Source organism: Ictalurus furcatus, chromosome 6, assembly GCF_023375685.1.
Source record: "Ictalurus furcatus strain D&B chromosome 6, Billie_1.0, whole genome shotgun sequence".
In the NCBI taxonomy this organism is placed as follows: domain Eukaryota; kingdom Metazoa; phylum Chordata; class Actinopteri; order Siluriformes; family Ictaluridae; genus Ictalurus; species Ictalurus furcatus.
Window position 1 is genome coordinate 7,786,364 of NC_071260.1, and position 23,418 is coordinate 7,809,781.

Below are 23,418 nucleotides of genomic sequence, written 5' to 3' on the forward strand. Positions count from 1 at the left end.
TCTAACTGGGACCTTTCTGTGGTCCTGGAAGGTCTGTCAGGCGTCCCATTTTACCCCTTAGTGTCAGCCCCACAGAAGCTTCTGACTCTAAAGATAGCTCTTCTGCTGGCCCTGACATCTCTCAAGTGAGTAGGAGATCTACAAGCTCTCTCTATTGCCCCTTCCTGCCTTGACTTTGCCCCTGGATTAGCCAAGGCCTTCCTATATACTGGACCAGATTATATTCCTAAAGTGCCTACATCTGCTGCCCAGCCAATAGCCAAAAGACAATGTTGCAGGCTTTCTGCCCTCCTCTGTTCCTCACACCGGAACAAGAGAAATTGCACCTACTGTGTCCAGTAAGGGCTCTCTGTACTTATGTCCACCGCTCTGGCCAGTGGTGTAAGTCGGAGCAGCTGCTGGTCTGCTTTGGTGGTGAAAGTAGTGGTAATGCTGTGTCGAAGCAGCACATCTCTAATTGGATAGTGGAAGCTTATTACTCTATCGCGTATGAGGTGCGCGGTCTCTCTACACCTCTGGTCATAAGGGCTCATTCCACTAGGGGGGTCACCTCCTCGAAGGCTTTGTCCAACGGGGTACCCTTAGAGGATGTGTGTGCTGCAGCGGGGTGGTCTACGCCACACAGATTCATTCATGTCTTGCAGTGACCCTCAGGCTCTGACCTTTTGAAAAGACCATGCCCTCAGTATAACGGAGTGAGTATTCTCATTCCCACAGCGTGGAGTTCACACAATGTTGAGTTCCCTTTGAAAGGGAACCTCTGGGTTACACATGTAACCCTGTTCCCTGAGAGGGGAACAAGACGTTGTGTAGCCTGGTCATACTGGGGCATGCCTGCGAATTGCGTTTTCACTTCAGATAACAGAGGCTGATGGTGCGGTTCACAGGTGCCGTTTTTATATCACATGACTTGCTTAATTTCCACGTCACCTGATCACGGTAGGCCTATAAACAGGCATGATGTTGCACAAGCTTCAGATACCGGTCACGTGCGAGGGCGCTTCCCACAGTGTGCAGCTCACGCAACATCTCTTTCCCTTCTCAGGGAAAACAGTCAGATGTTTTTCAGTCTGAAAAGTGCTCTGTTATGTAATATGTTGCTTTCTTTACTGACATACAAACATTTTTCTGAAACATAATATTCTTTTTGTTTGGACATGTAAAATGTTTTTGTACTTACTGAATAATGCAGAAGTCATAAAATAAACATCTATAACAAAATTTGTACTAAAGAAAGACTTGCAGACTTTATACATTGTGAAGCAACTTATCACTCTGGAGTAGGAAAAACCTGGAGTAGCCGAAATATCTAAAATATGTTCAAATATGCTTTCAAGTTGAAACAAACAAATCATTATTCAGTGTACCTTTTACCTGGCTGAGAAAGCTTGCTGTCTGTTTTACACTGGCACATTTCTGCATGAATGCCTTGCTGTAAACAAGGAATTCATTTTATGATTCACAAAAATATTTTGTTCGGAATGCCTTTGCTGAGAGTTTATGATGGCAGTCTACTTGAATAAGAAGACGATTTATTTGAAAGTATGATTGACAGGTTCATTCACGTCCTGCATTGTAGACAGACACGCCCCTAATGCGGCGAGAAACTGGCAAAAGGAAGCAGAGGGGGATATTCGCAGTGTCTTGCTTTTTTCTGGAGTTAGAGATGTCTTGAGAAACTGATAACAGAACTAAAATAACTCTTTACATTTGACACTTAAGTACAGTGAAATGCAGGTACTATTTTACGTGAACTCATCATGAAATGTGAGTGGAAGTCTGTGAGTGGAAGACTTTTACTTTTACTTGAGTGGCATGTTAGAACAGGAGTTGTATATTTTGTGGGTTTTATTATTTTAGTTATATACTGTAGCTCCTACACTCCATACATCACTCCGCATAAAAGCCACAGATTTATTACTATCCTCCAACTGAGTGTTTCTCAGGTCTCATCCCATCAACTCTGCTGTTCTTTCTGACACCATTTCTGTTGGTGCTATATGATTTACACACACACACACACACACACACACACACACACACACACATACACACACATACACATACACATAAACACAGCAAACTTACCGATAGGACAGGGTCCCTCTGACACCACCAGGATCTCGGTCTGCTGTTTGCAAGCATCCCTCCGGAGCAAACACTCGTTATTGTAGAACTTGTTATTGGAGCCACACACTGGGGCATAGTCGTTGTTACACTGATCGAGGGAGAAAAAATGAAGAGTGTAAGAAAGGTCTGCTATATTTTAACAACATATTGATTCAATTTTTTTCCCTTATTGTTATGAGTGCCGCACTGATTTTTTAGGTTGCTATAAGCATTCTGGGGAAGGGGATTCACTTTCTTTCAACGTATTCAAGTTGTCTTTTTCAATTTTCGGTGTTCGATTATGTTATATTCCATTTGCACTAGATTATTATAGAATAGACACAAGATGACTGACAACATATTTTCAATGAAAAACTGTCAATATACCTCAGTCCAGAGGTTCCTGTATTCTCTTCACAGTCGGAAAAACACTTAGAAATGCCAAATAATGAAGAGCAGCAGTGCTGGCTACAACACATTTAGTGCCCTAAGCAGGTGTCACCCTTTCACCCACCACCAACTACTGTCCAATAAACAAAGCCACAGTGCCACAATATTTTGTGACCTTCGCACTTCAAACTTTTTCACTTTTTCACATGGTACAGGTGGTTCTGTCACTACTGAAAATACATTTCAACATAATCTGTTAAAGGTCTCTCAAATTTTGTCAAGATTAAGTCTCTATAGGTTAAGTAGCTAGAGCTGAATAATATTTGAATGATTTTTTTTACTCTTTGAGCCCGCCCCCTTTTCCCACCCATGAATACAAAGATGGAAACTAGAGTTACCATTAGCAAGTACTGTCATGACATCACTTTCAAGTACAACGATCAGCCATAACATTAAACCCACTGACAGGTGAAGTGATTATCTCGTAACAGCGGCACCTGTCAAGGGGTGGGATATATTAAACAGTAAGTAAACAGTTAGTTCTCAAAGTCAATGTGCTGGAAGCAGGTAAAATCTGCAAGTATAAGCATTTGAGTGACTTTGACAATTGTGATGGTTAGTACCTACGAAATGTGTTCCAATGAAAGACAACCAGTGAAGCAGAGACAGGGTCATGGGCGCTCAAGGCTCACTGATGTGTGTGGGGAGAGAAGTCTGTGCTGGACAAACAAGTCTGATCCATGGAGGCCCTACCTCACAACTTACAGGACTTAAAGGATTTGCTGCTAACATCTTGGTGCCAGATACCACAGCATACCTTCAGAAGTCTTCTGGAGTCTATGCCTTGACAGGTGAGAGGTATTTTTGTGGCACAAGGGGGACCTGCACAATATTAGGCAGGCGGTTTTAATGTTATGGCTGATTGGTGTATAACACTATACACACACAAAATCCAGCTTATAATGATTTATGAGAATGGCCACAAGTGTAGTCGCTGTACTTTTTTCTTGGTAATAAGCTCTTATGAGCGCTAAGCAGCGGTATTAGTATGCTAGCAAGGTGTGGCATGATGGAGTGTGAGGGAATATGCATTTGGACCATAACAGTTTTCCAAAGGGGATTTCTCAGCAATGTAAAACTTTTCTCCTGAGTTTCTGCTGCTTAAGCCATCGTTTTTTTTTTTTAAAATCATGTACATCATGTATTTTAATCATGTATATCCAGTAGGTATTATTAGTACGGAAAAAAAAAATTGACTATTGCACCTTTAAAAGAAAACTATTCTGTGATGTTTTATATGATAATAGCATTTCTGATTTATGTTTTTAACTTGTCTTAAATAATCATTCAAATTAATCTTCAGAATAATCATTAAGGAAAAATCCACCTTGAACAACTTGCTTGTTAATCTTCATATCTTCAATGACATCCAAGATTTTTTTTCATTGAAATTCCAAGTTATAGTGGTTCCAGTGGAATTTAGCCCTCACGTCATCTCTAACTAAAGAGAGTGATGCAGCTGCACTAGTCCTTTAGGCCCTATACTTGTATTACTACAGTACCTTCAGACTTCCATGTTCAATATATTTGTAAACATTAAGAGGTAATGAATTATGGGACATTTTTCTTTTACATAGTGTGTAAAAATTACTCAATATAATCATGCACCTTGAGGAAACTTCTGTATTTTATTCATCACAGCACAGGCCAGTTATCACCAGAGCCAGAACAGATAAAAAACAAAAAAACAAAACATAAATTGGCTTAGAACACTTGCACTAGTCCAATGGAAATTTATGTCTGAAAAAGGATTATGTGGATACAAGCTTCGCATTATCCAGCAACCCTGAATCATGATGAAGTCTGGAGGGGACAGAGATTTTATTTTTAAAGCAAATGAACAAAATATCTGGCCTACATATCTCTGAGCTGATCTCAGCTGTGTTAGCATTTCTTTTTTTAAAGAAACATGTTTGGGTAAACAGCTAGCACAAGAGAATACAGAGGTGTGCGTTTGTGTGTGTGTGTGTGTGTGTGTGTGTGTGTGTGTGTGTGTGTGTGTGTCTGTGTGTGTGTGTGTAGAATCTAAATGAAGGCAGTGGAGGAAGACCCAAATATATTCTGGCAGCTTTGAACTTCCGAAGTTTCTCCTATAATGAAAGAGAGACTAGGAAGTCCTGAACATCAAGATGAGAAAACTGGTTCAGGACTGACACGAGATCTAAGTTGTAAAATGTAAAATGTAAAATGATAGCGTTTGGTTGATGGGTGACCTCAAGGAGTATCTATTCCTGTATACCCATCCTGTATTTTGTTTTTTGAATCAAACACATCCTCCAGCAGCACTGCTGCATTTCAGCAGAAGAAAGGACTCATCTGTTTCGCTCCCTCGCTGTACTGCACATAAAGTGGGTGGCCTTCCGGAAACTGGAGCAGATCCACACCTCAGGCAGGTATTCTGGGAGAATATGATAATGCCACACACGGGTACACCTGGCTTCAGCAAGCAAGAGATCTGTCTCTGTCCTACGCCATGCACAAGGTGAGTAAGAGAGGTGGGCATGATATAGGGCAGCGCTGGCCTGACTGCTCACTGTTTGGATGAGCCACTGTATTGGCCTTTATCCAGCCGTGAAAGGAAGAGAGGAAAAGCCGTGCCCATTGATTCCGGAACCCACTCCATACCCGCTGTTTTATCGGCTGGGAGGCAGTATAATGTAGAGGGAGAGCGGTCGGAGCCAAGGTTGGCAGCGGTGCAAGAGATCCGGTTGAATGGAGGATTGAGAGGTAGGAACAAAAGAACAAAATAAATTAAGGTTGGATATGTGTGGATAGATGGATGAGATCAAAAATAGCAGATGGATCTCGTCAAGAATCTCATTAGGAAAATCTGTTAGGAAAACCGATACATTTTGAATCATGTAGCTCATTTCTATTAATCAAAATTAAGCAGCAAGCACAGGAAATTCTTACTGTTATCTCCAGAGGAAAAAAATAGAGAGAAAGAAAGAGAGAGGGGTTATAAAAAGAGACAGATTGGCAGATATACCTAGACAGACATAAAGGTGAGAAAGAGAGAAAGTAGCAAGGTAGAGTAGAACTAACAATGCTCTGAGGTGCTCAGTGAGAATAAAGCCCCACTGATATTACAGGAAATAAAGAAAGAAGAAGTTACGAAGGACTTGCCAGTTTCAAAAATAGATGCAAAGGAAGCAGTGGGGGAGTGCAAGAGAGAAAATGAAAACGGCACAGAAAGAGAAGAAGAATAGAAGCCAAAGATTGAGGCGCTGCCATCACATGGCTTTCAAACCCCTCGTCCTCCGTCTATGTCTCGGCAGCTCAGAGTTTTCAATCAGGCTTCGCTTTTCACCAGACATGATGCAACAGTACGAAAGATGCCCTGCACCCCGGGGTGCCTCGAGAGGCGCCTGTTCTTCCCGAGCCAGTGCAATTCACTCTTTTCATACTCGTCCCTTAAGGCTATCAATATCGCCACCCTTTACGAAGTGTAGCTGTGAACTGTTCTCACCACAGCTGAAGGAAATACTGAGTAGTCTGGAAAAAGCTATAGGAAGATAAGAGGATAATCAGTGATCTGTTTCCAGGTGAACACTGTACATCAATAGTGTTTCAATTATAAAGCAAGGAGAGGTTGAACAGAGGGAAAAATATAGAGGTGTAGTTATGACCTGCTCAGTCTCAGATCAATGCAGAGAGGAATAAAACATGTAGACAGATACAGAAAAGATATGATAACAGGGACCAGACAGACATGTTCTTAAGTATAAGGTTAAATATACTGTAAAACCCCTAGAACCCTCTTCTCAGACAAGTCAAAAAACATGTAACTATCCAAAGAGCTCTCTCTCTCTCTCTCTCTCTCTCTCTCTCTCTCAAAAAAAAAAAATTCTTCCAAGAGTACAGGGATGTATTGATTTCATACTCGGTATCAGGATCAGAAATGAAACATGTCGGTGATCAGAATCTGCTGGTTTGTTTAATTCTGTGAACAGTTTTACCAAGTGCAGATCCGGCATGTGAACACAAATTGTCTTAAAGCATGTCACTATTGTGGATGGCACCTTTTGCACAACCAGGCAATAAATACTCACACAAAATCAACTCACTTATAATAAAATGTTGGTATCAGTTAATAAATAAATAGTTTTGAAATCGATTTGTGGCACAGTGGCTCTCAAGGTTATCATGTTTGCCTAGCACCTCCAGGGTTGGGGGTGCCCCCTTCTGCCTCCACCCTGCGTGTGTGGAGTTTGCATGTTCTCCCTATGCTTCAGGGGTTTCCTCTGGGTACTCCAGTTTCCTCCACCAGTCCAAAGACATGTGCTGTAGGCTGATTAGCATTCCCAATTTGTCTGTAGTGTGTGAATGGGTGTGTGATTATGCCCTGATTGGTACCCTGTGCAGGGAGTCCCCCGCCTTCTTCCCCGAGAAGATGGTAAAAAATAAAAAAGGGAGCGGTGCACTCCTATAGACACGATCTCTGTCAAGGTGGCACCCCATATAAAAAGAAATTGAACAATATTTATGCTATTTGTTTCTGCAGGTTTGGTTGTCAATTAAGAAATAAAAACCCCAGTGACATGCTGTTATAATACAATATTCAGTGATGGGGTGGTGTGATGAAGCCCGACATGAAGCAGAGCGAATTTTACTGAATATTTGCCATAACAGCACACCCCAAAGTGTTTTATTCCTCTTCCACGACAGCAATTTGTCAATATTCAATTGTCGTTATTAACTAAACAATAACACATTTAGAGTTAAATGTAATGTTATGAAACATGAAACTAGTCAGTTCTTTAGTTCCTGTTCTCACTTACGTCCAGCTTGTCACGTTGCAACGCACAAGCCCTCCGACATGAGGACTTTCCTGTTTCTGCAAACTTACAACTTAATCTCTGACTGGTACAAAGCAATGACACTGGAGACTCCTTCCAAAAACATTAAACAAATGTTTCCTCTCAGAAAATGCCATCATAGTAATATAAATTTTATTATGTTAAATGACAATACACTGCAAAAAAAAGGCATCTTATCAAGCAGAAATAACTTATAGTCTAATTTATCTAGTATTTCGTATTATAAGATCATAATGAAAATAAATATATGATTTAACCAATTTCTAGCCATTTTTTAAACTCTCTTTATGCTTGAAATTGTTATTGTTCTATTGCCAGACAATTTTGTTAATTTTAAGCATTTATTACTAGAAAGAAACAAAATTATCTGCCAATAGAACAATAACAATTTCAAGCATAAAATGAGTTCAGAAAGACTAGAGATTGGTTTAATATTCTTATAATAGGAAATACTACATCAGTGGGTCGTTCCATCTCAAGTGGTCCAATGCAGGTTGCTTGACCATTTTTTATTTTGTTTTTAATTTAAGAGTGATTACCTCTGTATATTGGCATTGCAAAACCTCCAGTTTTTAAAAAAAGGTTTTTTTTACTTGGTTTAACTACGATGCCCATCTTTGTGTCATGGCACACAACAAATTTAGGTTAGCTGTTTAATGAAATCTCCTTGGAACAAAAACTGATATCTAGAGCACATTACATAGTACATGTGCATATATAAACATTCACATTCATGTTCCTTAGACTTAGAACTTAAGAACTTAAGAATTTAATGCTCAAGATTGCTCACAGGTCCACGTTTAGGGTTAATTTATAATGGGAAGGGTTAAAGTCTCAGTCTTAATTTTTAGAGGGTACTTAGGTAAGTATAGTGTGCGTGCAGAACATTTCAGGTTTGAGAATTCTCTTTTTTATGGGGGCAAGAATTATAAAAAAAATTCCCCTAATTTCAGGTTGAATATCTCTGGTGGGGGACCAGATACGAATCTGAAGTTTTCACAGATATAAGACCTCTATAGTAGAATTCTGCTGTAAAAATTTTGAGTTTGAGATTCCACTGGTTACAGAGCTAATCACTCAAACACAATTAGGAAAATTAAAAATGGTCAGGCAACCAATTTAACTACATTCAAGATATGTTCACTTGCTAAGACGGCATTTATTGCAGTATAGATTTTTAACGCGTTTAGTATTAATCTTAGATTATGGTGAGCATTAACGTGAATGAGTTGTTACTATAGAAATTATAACAAATGCATTAATATAAACCTGTGAGTTGCTGGAAGTACCGTCGGAGCGCACATTTTATAGAAAATTAATTGCAGCATTGAACTGCGCTCTGGTATGAGATTTCATAGCCAATATATTTCACAGTGCATAAAATCCATCCATCCACTTTCTATACAGCTTATCCTACTGGGTCGCAGGGAACCTGGAGCCTATCCCAGGGAGCATGGGGCACAAGGGGGGGGGGTACACCCTGGACGGGGTGCCAATCCATCGCAGGGCACGCTCACATATACATTCACACACCCATTCATACACTACGTACACTTTGGACATGCCAATCATGCATGCAATACATGCATGTCTTTGGATTGGTGGAGGAAACTGGAGTACCTGGAGGAAACCCTCGCAGCACGGGGAACATGCAAACTCTGCACACACAGGGCTGTGGCACCCCAACCCTGGAGGTATGAGGCAAATGTGCTAACCACTAAGCCACCATGCACCTACACAGTGCATGAAATAAAATAAAATAAAAAATATACATTTAAGCAAAGTAGTGTCATTAGTTTGTGCTATTTTTTATATTTTATTTTATTTTATATAAAAACCTATTATTTTATATTAAAACCTGCTCATACCTGGGTTCACACCTGAGAGAGAGAGAGAGAGAGAGAGAGAAGAAACAGATAATACCTTGACCAATGGACAAAGGAAATCAGTACAAAATGTATACTCAAATCTTCCGAATATGCATTATAGTAAACCATGATGAAAATCAAAGCATTTCTACTCAATTTCTGCTCAAAGTATTTCTGGTCAAAGCATTTCTGCTTGTGACTAATGTGATGACATTTTTCATATTCATATACAATACGCAAGTCTTTTTGATGATGCACATCATCATCTTGCACCTGTATTGCCATATGGCAGTTTCAGTTATGTCCTGCAGGGGCTGCTGTGACTCTTGCTTGCAACAGGCTGACTTTCTCCGGCTCACGTTTCCTCATTCACATACACTCTACACATAAAGATGGCCTAATGCATGAGCGTGCTGTCTATCCGTGCGGCCCACCTTTTAACACGTCACTGACTGTCCATCAACCGATATACACTAATGCTCGCACTTGATTATAAAAAGGCATTTTCATAAAACATGCCATTTATGCGTAATCTCAGTGATTAGAATGAGCAGACGGATAAAGGGGACAAGGTGGATGATGTAATGTGATGTGATGGCATGTTTTGGTGTAAGAACCCCTTCAGGAGTATGTGACTATCCGTCCCTGCTTTAATTTTTTTAGTCCATCCATCAATTAATCCATTCCTGCCTCCCACTCGAGCATTAATCAATCCATCCATTAGGCCGCCCGTTCATCTGCCCAGCGCCACAAAATAGTCCACTTGTCCAAAGATGAGCAGATCAGTGGATCCGTTCATGCTGAGTGCATCGAGTCTGAATAATCTCTCTCGTGAAGAGACTTGCTTCACAAAGCAGTGTGCAGAGAGTGTACTGAGACAAGCAATTAGTTTGACACAGGGGAGAGTGTGGATGGAGTAGCTGTGTTTAAAAAAAAATCCAGAGCTGGGGAAGTGTGTGTAAGCCGCTGTAAGGCATTAGTACCAGCAATTTCTTGCACAGATATCAGGTCAGCTAGAGGTCTGTGAGCTGTGGAGACAGTTGCAGAGGTGCTAATATAAAAGACCTTTATTCTCCAACAGCTGTGCGAGAGACACATAAACAAGGTGAGAAGGACACAGCAAATGTTTGTGTGAGTGTGTGTGTGTGTGTGTGTGTGTGTGTGTATAAAATTTTAAATGTATTTACTGAAAATGCACATGAGTATAGTTAGTGTGTATGATTTGTTTAGCATGTGCACATGTACAGCCACACCCATGTGTGAAACGCTCCTCGTAAGCCTGTCAGGGAGTAAGTGTGAAATCCAATCATGTTATATTTATAATGGCAAGACGTCTGGGAGGGATAACGCCAGAGTCCCATATGGTCCCCCAGCCTGCAGCCCACTAATGGAGTGCCTGAATGAAATGGAGAAATGGGGAATAAGAAAAGCATCTTCATATGCTTGACTCTTCCCCTCAATATACAGCAGCTTGATAGGAAATGGGTATACCGAGTTAATTATGCATTGCGCAACATGATCCAATCCATTTGCATCATTAGACATTATGTACACCTTCCTTCACCCAAAATGCCTTTGTGAGAACTGACCCCTGGGTGCATTAAGACGGCTGAGACAGCACACGCCGAGAAACATGAGAGCCCGCAGTGATGTGGAAAGTGCTCTGTGAGTGAGAGACTGTGATTGAAAACAGCTAAAGGGGAGACATGGAGCACTGATATGGACACACATGCACATATGCACCCGAATTAACCTGATGTGTCCAGGAGACACATCTGCACACAAGACATTTGCCTCAGACCATTTCTTTCCTTCGGTTTCCTTAAGTTTGTAGTTGCACTATTATCTGGTGCATATCAGTTAACCGCATGTGATCCTTATCAGGAGAATAAATCTGTCAAAGGGACCGAGCCTTGAGGAGAGGAAGGGCAGGCTAGGACATAGTGCTCTTGAAATTCCTAAACTTTGCTATTTGATGTCCATGATGCACTACTTGTGGATTTCTTCCACAAAAGCATCCTTTTGTTGAAAACTTAAAGGTCAGTTTTAGCAAAGCAGAGGTGGTTTACAAAGGTGACTGAAATCATTGAGTGCTTATACCTGAGGCACCTAACAAAAGAAAGAAGCTTTCTCTGAAATTCTGTGTTGCTCACTTGGTTGTCAGATAAGCCTGTTATATGATGGGCATCTGGTACACTGTTCCTGACATGTTAAAATCCCAAAGGGGATAGCAAAAAAAAAAAAACAAAAAAAAAACAGGCCTCCTGTCTGATAATTAGCTCAGCACCAAGGGGACAGCCTGACTTTGGACAAGAGCATGGATAGAAAGACCTTGCACAAGGACACAAGAATATTCTTCATATTCTTTCATGCATGATTTGTTCTGTCTTTTCATTCCCAAATGCTCTTTGCCTCATCAGTCACCTCTCGGAAACCTGTCCCTTGAGGTCAGACACGAGGCAGCTTTGACCGATTGTGAAACGGGAATTAAGGCAGCCTTCCAGAGTGATAAATTCAACTTCACCCTTATCTGAGAAAGCAAGAGAACAACTTTGTCCTCGTACATTAGAATTCAAGCCCAGCCTTCTCACAGATGCACATTATCTATGACAGCTCTGAGAAAGAGTGGGTGAAAGAGGGTCACGTCGAGGGGAAGAAAAAAAATCGGCTACGATATGCGTGCGCAAATAATGGAAATCTGCCGTGTGTCTCCACATGATATTTCTTTCCTTCCCTCAGACCAATACACGCCTGCTGATGTCCGGCTGAGTGACAGTCCACTATTCCGAGGATGCCCTTTCTGGAGTAGTATGTGCCGCCTGATTCTGACAGGAGTGGAGTGGTGGAGGTTGGTGGAGGGATGGGAGAACCCTGGCTTCTGCCTCTCTCTTTAACTGCTTGGCAGTCTGCTCTTGATTAGACTGAATCTCTGCTCAGCGTGGAGCTCCCGGGCCCTGTCAGGAGAGACGGCTCTTCTGTAATGGTGTCTGACAGGCTGAAGAGAGGCATGCGGGGGTGACACATATGCTACTATCCAGGGGAAAGGCTCTCACTGGAGTTAGTGCTACAGCAACCCCTCGGCGCTCCGTTCTCATTTCCAAGGCAAATAGCTTTCCCAAGGCTCCCGCACGGGGCTGGGTAAAGTCCAAGAGAAAAATATAATCCTCTAACACACCCGAAGTAGGGACGGATAACAGGTGGCTTTGCTGTGCTGGATTCTCATTCACCTCACACAAAAAACTAGTCCATTTTCTAATCTGTGAGAACTGCCTCCCTGATTTTAATTGCTGCATTTGTAATGCATCAGTGGAAGTTAACCTTTCGTGGACTATGTGGTCATATCCTGCAGAGACCTCTCGGCACAATTGTGGCCGTTCATCTTAAGCTACAGCTATTAGGAGGGGCATTGAGGGGTGAAAATATATACCAGTTAGAGTCCCAGCAAAAAAAAACAAGAAGTCAGCTCTAAAACATGCTGAGAAAGGAAAAGTAGAAGGCTGAGAAAGAAAGACAGGTGGATCTGCTGAAGCTGAGGTAGGTAAAGCCCAGATGTCTCAAATGTGTAAGAATCTCAAAAAAGACAAAGCAGCATCTTACAACTATTTCTGTATTTTGCAGATATCAGTGCAAAAGGCTATACAAAGATGAGCTGCTTGTATGGCTACTGCTTTCAAGCCAGTAATGGCACAGTCCCCAGATACCCATACAGCTGAGATGGCACCAGGGAATACTGTAAAGCACTAGCTTTAAACCTGCTGACTTACCATGAGAGGTCATATTGCTGATGGATAAAGGAATCACAAATGTATGCAAATATATGGAATGAGGGCTTCATGGCGATGTATGTGATCATGGCATAATTCTAGACCCTGCGAGAATGTCTCGCACTGAACACAAGCTTGTTAGGATGGTTGTCTCTGCTTTTTTGTGTTAGAACTCAGTTCCCGTTACGGTAATGAAACCACATCCGTTGTAAACAGGAAGGCCTGCAGTATGTCATCCGGCACGGCAGCGAGACTAGTCGTATATCAAGCAGACAAGCAGGGAAAAAGAGAATGAATGGCAGCCAAGCAAAGAGAGCAGGTGCGAGAGTGCAAAAATTGATCAGTCATGCTAGACAGAGGGCAAAGACCACACAACATAAAAGAGAAGTGACGGACATGCAGTCAAGTCTTAGATCAGGGTACAAAGAAGCAGAACCGAGTCCAAACAATGCACTACAGACGCACTGCAATGGTGAAGCAAGTGCAAAATGAAAGCACGATAGATGAATGATTAAGTATGTTAAAAGTTGAGATGAGAGCCACAACAAAGTGAATCATCACGAATGGAGCACGATCATACCAGCAGCAACCCAGCAGGCGGTAACTAGGTGTGACAAAACGCCTCATGAATAGATGTGATAAACAAGACCTGACATCCCATAAACCAGGACTAAACTGGAAATAAAGCAAAAGTATAGCTGGATGCATGAACATTTCAAGATCAATTAACACTTCGAGCTGGTCAGTTTCTCCTTCAGTATCAGAAACTTGTAAATGCACAAACTTGCCATGATGTAACACAAGTTGATCAATACACTCTAACAGCTGCAGCAAAATCCCGCTTCCCTGCCAACCTCTTTCCTTTTATCTTCCCATATCCAATTATGGGCCAATGTGTAGGCTAAGATAATACAGTATATTTAAAGAACCTGCAGAAAACAATGGCTCTTAATATGCATGAATGTGAATGCACATATCATAAGAACATAAGAACATGCTCTAATTTAAAATATGCTGCATGTAGGAAGATTCTTTAAAATATATAGCTTACACTGTAAAGCAAAACTGTGTCATTTTGCTTGATTGATAATGATTAAATGGTTTTGCCATGCTAGATTTGGAATGATTTCCTGCCTCCAACTTGTGAAGCTCTCTTTCTTTTTCACTGATGGCAGTACTAGTTTGTACCTGAATCGTAAAATTGAGGGCTATTAATACTGCATGATTTAGTCAAGGTAACAACAAAATCATATGATTACAATGAATGACCACAGAATACTATTATTGGACTATTCCGATCCACAAATGTGGAGTTGTTATTGGTATATTTTCTTATTTGGTCTCACTATATACAGGTGTATAGGTCTCTATATACGAGTCCATATTAATTCCTTATATCCATATTTGCTTTTTTAGGCCTGCTTTGCACATAAACACAAGACATCATTTAAAAACATTTTTCAAGGTCATTTTCACACTGTTTTTTTTTCTTCTTTTTCCAGAGTATGCTTTGATTGGTGAAGCGTGAAAGACAATAATACCATACTTTGGAAAGTGTGTTACCACAATGTACATTTATAGAAGAGAAATTATATAATCTGGTGTTATCCAGATGAGGATGGTTTCCCTTTTGAGTTTCAATGTTTCTGCTTCATGTCATCTCAGGGAATTTTTCCTTGCCACTGTTATATTTATAAATTTCACACCTAAATTGAATGGATGTTATCTGCTCTCAGTCAAGTAAGGTGACTGGTTCTTGTAAGGTTATTTCCTAGTTCAAGTTTTGTCATGCCATTGAGAGAGTTATTGTTAGCCGAGGAGATGGAAAGCTTTATTGATATATAAAAATAAGCTTACAAATTATCTCACATTTAGTATGTGAGCACTTATACTGAAAACACTGTGGAAAACTCAAGTCTCGTGCTGGTAGTAAAAACCTTCTTATATGAGAATGGCACATCACTGTTTGTAGGTATTCCTGCATGATGACAGACCCTGCATCCAAAAATGTGCTGTACTTCAGAGCTTGAGCATTAATACAGAATGAAAATAATAATAAAAAACTACAAAAAGATTAACCTAATGTCTGCCATTTTGTAAACCTGTGTGCACAAAAATAACATGTGGAATTGAGCAGCTGATCCACAGTTCAGAAGGAATTCTTCTATGTGAAAGCAAAACTGAGATTATGAGTGCCGTTCCCAAACAAGCACAGAAACAGTATTAAATCAGTAAAAACTCCCTAAATGTTTCTGTGCTCATTGGGTATAAATTTTACCATTCATTTGTATATGCTATACTAAAATCCATAAATATTTCCATTATTCTATTGTATGTGTATATATTTATATATATATATATATATATATATATATATATATATATATATATATATATGTGTGTGTGTGTGTGTGTGTGTGTGTATATATATATATATATATATATATATATATATATATATATATATATATATATATATATATATATATATACACATACATATACATATTATCTATATATTTTAAGCTTTACCTATTTTTTCCTCTGGGAAAATGTGCACCACATACAGTACCCCCTTTAGGTGATCTCTAAAAGAGTGCTGCACAACACAAGCCAAAAAGGAGGCCATTACAGAGACACTAGGAGCCATAAAAGAGCAAGTTGCATGCAAGCGTGACACTAGGAGCGATGCGGCAGGCGCCTGAAAGGCCTGGGTGTGAGGTGAATAAACTTCGCTGAACGGACATGAGGAGCTGAATGACCTCTATTCATCCCCAGAGATCAAACCCACTTCCCCTCTTCCCAGCAAGCTGAAGCTTTCACTACCTCCCCTGTTTTTGCTAACCCTCTTCCCTCCAGGCTCTGACTCTGACACAGCCCTTAAGAGGATCCTCCTTTGATGAATTACTCCACTTAATGGAATAAAGACATGGACTATGATTTGGTTTAAGCTCTCTGACGTCAAGCTTTTCTCAGCTGCAGTAAGTGAACCCGGCAGCCCAGGATAACTGCGAAGGCTGTGTACGGCCCCTCAGGAGGTAACAGGCTCCGAAATAAAAACAATGTGACCCAGTGTTGCCTAAAAACATGACGGCCTATGTCCTGCAGCCAGAGACCTATTTTGTCTAGAGAGATAGATAGAGAGAGAGAGAGAGAGAAAAAGAGAGAGAGAGAGAGAGAGAGAGACCCTGAAATGGTAACTTTATTTATCTCCACCAAAGAGACTAATGATGCCTTGTGAGCTGGGATAAAAATAACTGAGTCATTTGGACGCACTGTAATCCATTTTCATTTCGACTAAACTCAAATAGATTATTAAGGACGTCTCTCGCGCTCTTTCTCTTTCTGTCTCTTATCCCTTTTTCTTTTTCCTCTCACACTCCCTCCTTTTACATTCCACAGTTGAATGGAAGCCAAGGCTAAATTGGATAGGGGTGGTTGTGCTCTTTCTTTGACAAGACAACAACCCTGGATGTAAAACAGCCTCATGCGAATTTACAATTAGCGCATTGCACTTACAATTAGTGTGACATCGAATGCTATAGTGATAATTAAATTTGCCAAAATTTACTGTGAAAAAGGAGGTTGCAAAATCCCAGCCAAAGGAATGGAATTAAACCAGAGCCTACAAAAGCATTGTTTTTCCAAAATACAAAATTATAAGAAATAGAGAACTACATCACATGTAGGAAAAATAAAACTATTGTTCACTACTAAAATATCAGTCAAAGTCATTTGACTACACTGATCTGATTTACAGTGTCTGCAGGAGATCGTAATACTGCTTTTCCCTCTTTACTGCTTTATAAGAGTTTTCAGTCAGCAGAGAAATAAATACTTTCAGGTGAGACTGGTTTGTTTATAATGCTGTAAACAGCCTGTGTTTGAGGGTGATCCCAGGGCAAAAAATAACACTTTTCTGATTGCTTGCATATGGTTCAGTCTGTTCAGTTTACTGAACACAAAAAAAGGTCACAAAAAAAAAGAAAAAAAAGAAACAACAGTATACACTCACCTTGAAGTCACAGATGCAGGTTATTATGTCCCCGATTCTGAGACACTCGCCATCAAACTTGCAAGTGTTGGTGTCACAAAGGAAGAGATCTGTGTCTCGGTCATCATCACCTGCAGAACACACACACACACACACATACACACACACACACACACACACACCTCAATAACAAGACATTATGGTGGATCATGGATAATTAATGATTATTTAAGTATTGTCTGTCTAATAGTCAGAAAAAAATCTATATCATGGTATAGTTGAAATCATCAGGGTGTATATCACAGTATATTGTTAGCCCTTTCATTTCAAAACCATTGACTTATTGGTTCCCTGTTGAGCAATTAACAATACCAAACAGACCATCACATTTATATTGTCCTTTAATTAAAATGCCTTATGCATAAAAAATGTTGGGGAAAAAAAAAAGAGGAACTAAATTACATTCATAGTTTAGCAAACCACTCCACCCATTATACACCGCTTCATCATTTTATTCTTAGAAATGAAAATAAACCACATTTACTGTCTGTGCTAGGCGCTAACACGACCACACACGCTCCACACAATCTGCTCAGGGAAAGGCCAGCACGCAAGCTCATCATAGCGGCAAGCCCACTGCGCATTTCCCCCAATTTTGGATGAACACGAGTTCATCACATGTTTGCTAATCGCACTGTTTATAATAATATATTAATATTTATACATATCCAGCTGTTGTTTGTGGATGTAAACATCAGTATGTTCTAATAACTCACGCTGAGCACAGTTAAAAGTGATTATTAAGCTATTGATTCTGTGCAGCCATACAGAATAAACTACACATTCATTAGTGTTTCCCATCAATACAGATACACACTGAAGATATTCTTGTCTCTATAACACTTCGTGACATGAGTTTGATTATAGATAGACCAGGTGTGCTTTGGAGGTGAGATTAGATTGAGAAGAGGCTGAAAAGTGCGGACTGATTGAAGAAGCATGTTCTTGTTAATGCTGTACTGCATGAATTATTACATTTACATAAAAATATTTTTATTGATTTATTTAATGGGGGGTTGGTGAATTGTTGCTGTATGGCAACAATGTGCAATCACGGAAAGTGTCATATAGTAAAAATCATATGAGATTACATTCCAATTACTTTATTTTGCAGACTATAAATTGTAGAGGTTTTTTTGCCACCTAGTAAGCATGTAAAAGTGATATCTTCTATAAAGGAATTAAAGTTGTAAAAAGTATGTGGATGGATTTATTCATTTACATTTACATTTATTCTTTTAGCAGACGCTTTTATCCAAAGCGACTTACAAATGAGAAAAAACAAGTAAAGTATTTTCAAAGTATTTTTTTATTCACTTAAAATATATACCAAAATTAGATCCAGACATGTTTTGGGTGAAGTATCTTTTTCATTCTTTCTCTTGAATTCTTAATTTTTTCTCTTGAAACATAAAATTTAGATTGCAAGTACATGCAATTGCAAAAAGTCTGAAATTGCAAGTTTTTCTTACTTTGAAAGGATAAATATAGTATTAAAGAATTAAAGAAGTCTAGTCTCTGTTTTTTTGGGGTTTTTTTTTTTTGCTATGTAGACCTGTTTCAATAATTTATTAAACCTACCACAGTTCCATTATTGCATATTGTTGCCATATGGCAACATTTACATTTTACCATTTAAAAGAATACTCAAAATATATAAACTTGTTTAAATGACAAAAAATAAATGTTAACTTATCTCAGATAGTGTTTAATTTTTTTCCTTTAAGTAGCCTAATATTTTGCCTAAATATTGAAAAATTTATCACGTTTTCAGAGCCCTACGATGATGACCTACACCATGCCATGTGATTGCAGAAAAGTAAGTGCAAACATCACTTCCTGGTCATGTGACATGACATTTTTTTATGTCAAAGGTAAAGCCCCTTTTTTTTCTAGTTACATAGGAAAATAGTAGCTCTGTATTATTGCCTATCAAATAAAAATTGGCATATTGCCATATGGCAACACCATGCAGTGAAGAGTTAAAGTCTTTAGCTCTGGAGCACAGGATCTCAACCCTAGTCCTGAAATACTGCACTTTATAGTATTTTTACTGCTCTAACACACTCACTTCAACTCAGGAAGGTCTGTTAATCAGCTCATTAGTTGAATTAGATTTGTTAGATCAGGGAAAACACTATAATATGCAGGACAGGGTGGAGTACTCTGGGATCAGGGTTAAGAGCCTGTGCACTTCATTGTGTGAAATACATTGTTTTCTCACAACCAAACTGTTCCATAGAGGTATAGTGGTACAGACGAAAGAAAAAAAATTACAAAGATTACCTGGGATTAAGCATCATTCTGCCACTGCTATCTGTCCATCAATTAAATTCAGTTCAATTTATTTGTATAACGCCTTTAACAATGTACATTGTCACAAAGCAGCTCTACAGAAATCCGGATATACATTTTAAATGTATAAATTTATCCTTAATTATTTTATCATTAATAATGATGCAAAACAAAAAACTGTGCAATATGATTTCAAACCAAATTCGTGACAAAACTCTGACCTCAAAAAACACAGCCAGCGCTTCAGAATATGCTGTCTATCCATGACTACGCTTTGTTGTAGATACATTCCTTTTACAAAGCGAGACAAGCCTCGCGTTGGGCATTTTAGTGGCACATGGGTACAATATGATCTACTTCTTGGAGCAGCGGCCTCAATTCCCTCTTCAGCTCAATACATATGCTGAGTGTTTGGGATTCACATTTTGCTGAGGTGCCTGACAGAATCATCACAATTTGAAGACCACGCAGCGTTTTTGAGCCCAGCGCGAGTTTTGTAACACTGTCGATGAATCAGTTGCAAGTCCAAATGAAACAGGACAATGTGCAGTTGACTGTAACACAGCCTGTGAAATAACCAGTTCATTTACCTCATACAAAAACAGAGATGTGCTGTGAGCCACACAGCCCGGGATGCTGGCTGACATCTTTTCTGATTACAAGAAAGAAAAAAAACACTATTTGTATCATTTGCAGCCTTTTATGTGTGACGTTTATGTGAGACATTGCACTGTGTATAATCATTCATGATAGGCCTCGTATTCCTCTCATATATTCAAATTCAAACTTATATACATCATCATAACTGGTTCGTGCTGCGACAAGGAATTGTTTTTCCTCCTTGGGATATTTGATGTCAAAGCACATTAGCTTATGGAAAGGATTATATATTTTTTACTCGTCGTTCCCCAGGCTCGTCTCACAGCTTCGCCTGAACTGGAATACTGTACAGCTCGACACAAGATGAGCTCCAGTGGAGCTGATAGTACTTAAGACTCCTGCTTAGAGAGTTGATCCTAAAGTGGCCTTACGTAACCTGCATGCCTCATTTACATGCCAATTAAAGCAATTACCCACAGACCTCGCAAACTGCTGGGGGGAAAATCAAGATGAGCCTCAGAGAGCAAGGAAGGGCAGAGCTGTAGTTGGATTGCACAAATGAGGCAAGGGTGTGGCCAATGGGTCCAGGGCAAGGGATGACGGAATACAAAGTTCTCTTCAATTTTAGCATCTGCCTATCAATAACATTTGAATTGATCAAATATAATCATAAATCAGCCTTAAAGTCTAATATTTTTGAAAATGTATCAAAATAAATTGTTAGTGCTTTAGTTTAGATTTGTTGGTTAAATAGTAATAATGTTATTTATTAATCCACAGTACATCTATGTTAAACCAACACTTAATCATGTACTCATTAAATTGGAGACTTGCTTTGACTTGACTCTGCGCAGGGGTGCCGATAGGGTTTCTGGGCCCCCTAACTAATTTGTATTCTGGGTCCCAAGCCCCCACATCCCAATTATCTTTTCTTATTGCCACGTGTAAAAACAGTCAATATCAATAAGCATATCAATTATTGCATATTCAATAAGAGACTATAAAGAACTAAATTTGACCAGTTTATTAAATTAACTGAAATTATGCATTTATAACTATATACAAATAACTATATATACAGTACAAGTAATTAACACCATTGTACTCTCTCTCTAATATACAGACACAATAGAAACTCTGTCTGGACGTCTTTATAAGCTGTCAACTTGTAATTTCTTATTCCCCAATGAACTTTACCATTTAGAGGTTCAAGCCCGAAGGGCTGAAACCCTATTAAAAAATCGGCTACTATGTGGAGCTATCATGATCTTTGTCTGTGTTAATGGTTGTATATAACAGTGTTTTGAACAAACACAAATAATATATATATCAAATGATAAGTCTTCTTATTCTAAACATAATTGCCTCAAGAACCATTGGTGCCTGTCACATAATGTTAAAAACCTACTTTTGCGAACTAGTCATAGGTTTTTCACTGAAGTGAAATAAAACTATAGCAGGATAATTCTTTGGACTATTTAGATCAATAATTATCAAAAAAAAAAGTTGAAGTTTTGATTTACCCTCGTAAGGGCATATCAAAAAGTTTGAAGTGGACGTGGCCACTTTTACTTAAATGGCTATAACTATTGAACAGAATGAGCTATTTTCACCAAGCTAGGGATACTTACGTATGGGTTCAATTTGAGGACAATTCTAAAAAGAATGCTGATTGTGACCAGTTGGTGGCGCTATAACAGAACAAAATATGAAATTGAGAGTAAATGTAGAACCATTGGTCCAATAGACTTGATAAATAAATCTTGCAAGAATTGTCCTGGTACAAGGTCCAATCAGCATATATGAGGACAATCGTGAAGCTTGAAAAACATGGCTGCCATTGGTCGAGCAATGTTCAGCAGCTATTAGACAAGCTTAATGAAGGTCGATATTTCTTAAAATTATCTTGGTTTTTCTTTATTTAGGTGCTTATAGGATTGTACAATATTAAGCAATAACTTTTAACGTCTTTAAAGGCCCTAAACGGCTTGAATAATTGCTGCTTGCAGCTATATTTATTATTATTATTATTATTATTATTATTATTATTGTTGTTGTTGTTCATTAAGTGAATAATAGGTTTCACACAGCTCCAGAAAGAAATTAGCTAAAACAGTGACAGGATCATTGAATCAGTGAGTTGAACTTGAGAATCAAATCGGTTCTATTTGTGAATGAATCATTCAGACTGGTTTTACCAATGGGATTCTCCAATTCATTGAAATGAACTGACTCAAACAAACAATACACTCACGAATTGGACATCATTACAACACTTCTCTCATAAACTCACTAGGGACAATTAAAGCAGATTTACAGTATCTCATAAAAGTGAGTACACCCCTCACATTTTTGTAAATATTTGATTATATCTTTTCATGTCACAACACTGAAGAAATTACATGCTACAATGTAAAGTAGTGAGTGTACAGCTTGTATAACAGTGTAAATTTGCTGTCTCCTCAAAATAACTCAACACACAGCCATTAATGTCTAAACCGCTGGCAACAAAAGTGAGTACACCCCTAAGTGAAAATGTCCAAATTGGGCCCAATTAGCCATTTTCTGTCCCCAGTGTCATGTGACTTGTTGATGTTACAAGGTCTCAGGTGTGAATGGGGAGCAGGTGTGTTAAATGTGGTGTCATCGCTCCCACACTCCCTCATACTGGTCACTGGAAGTTCAACATGGCACCTCATGGCAAAGAACTCTCTGAGGATCTGAAAAAAAGAATTGTTGCTCTACATAACGATGGCCTAGGCTATAAGAAGATTGCCAAGACCTTGTGACTGAGCTGCAGCACGGTGGCTAAGACCATACCGCGGTTTAACAGGACAGGTTCTACTCAGAACAGGCCTCGCCATGGTCGACCAAAGAAGTTGAGTGCACATGCTCAGCGTGATATCCAGAGGTTGTCTTTGGGAAATAGACGTATGAGTGCTGCCAGCATTGCTGCAGAGGTTGAAGGAGTGGGGGGTCAGCCTGTCAGTGCTCAGACCATACGCCGCACACTGCATCAAATTGGCATGCATGGCTGTCGTCCCAGAAGGAAGCCTCTTCTAAAGATGATGCACAAGAAAGCCCGCAAACAGTTTGCTGAAGACAAGCAGACTAAGGACATGGATTACTGGAACCATGTCCTGTGGTCTGATGAGACCAAGATAAACTTATTTGGTTCAGATGGCGTCAAGCGTGTGTGGCGGCAACCAGGTGAGAAGTACAAAGACAAGTAGGCAAGTGTGTCTTGCCTACAGTCAAGCATGGTGGTGGGAGTGTCATGGTCTGGGACTGTATGAGTGCTGCCGGCACTGGGGAGCTACAGTTCATTGAGGGAACCATGAATGCCAACGTGTACTGTGACATACTGAGGCAAAGCATGATCCCACCATGTATTCCAGCGTGATAATGACCCCAAACACACCTCCAAGACAACCACTGCCTTGCTAAAGAAGCTGAGA

At 39.5% G+C, this 23,418-nt stretch overlaps 1 protein-coding gene across 2 annotated transcripts in view; it reads right to left on the reverse strand.

Moving 5' to 3' along the window:
• Nucleotides 1-23,418, reverse strand: part of tmeff2a (transmembrane protein with EGF-like and two follistatin-like domains 2a) — a 121,590-nt gene that overhangs the window by 72,073 nt on the left and 26,099 nt on the right. For both annotated transcript variants that reach the window (XM_053626429.1, XM_053626428.1), the window contains exons 2-3: nucleotides 17,027-17,136; nucleotides 2,089-2,218 (exon numbers count right to left, since the gene is read on the reverse strand). In XM_053626429.1, the coding sequence (XP_053482404.1) occupies nucleotides 2,089-2,218; nucleotides 17,027-17,136 (240 nt within the window). The remainder of the gene's footprint in view (nucleotides 1-2,088; nucleotides 2,219-17,026; nucleotides 17,137-23,418) is intronic.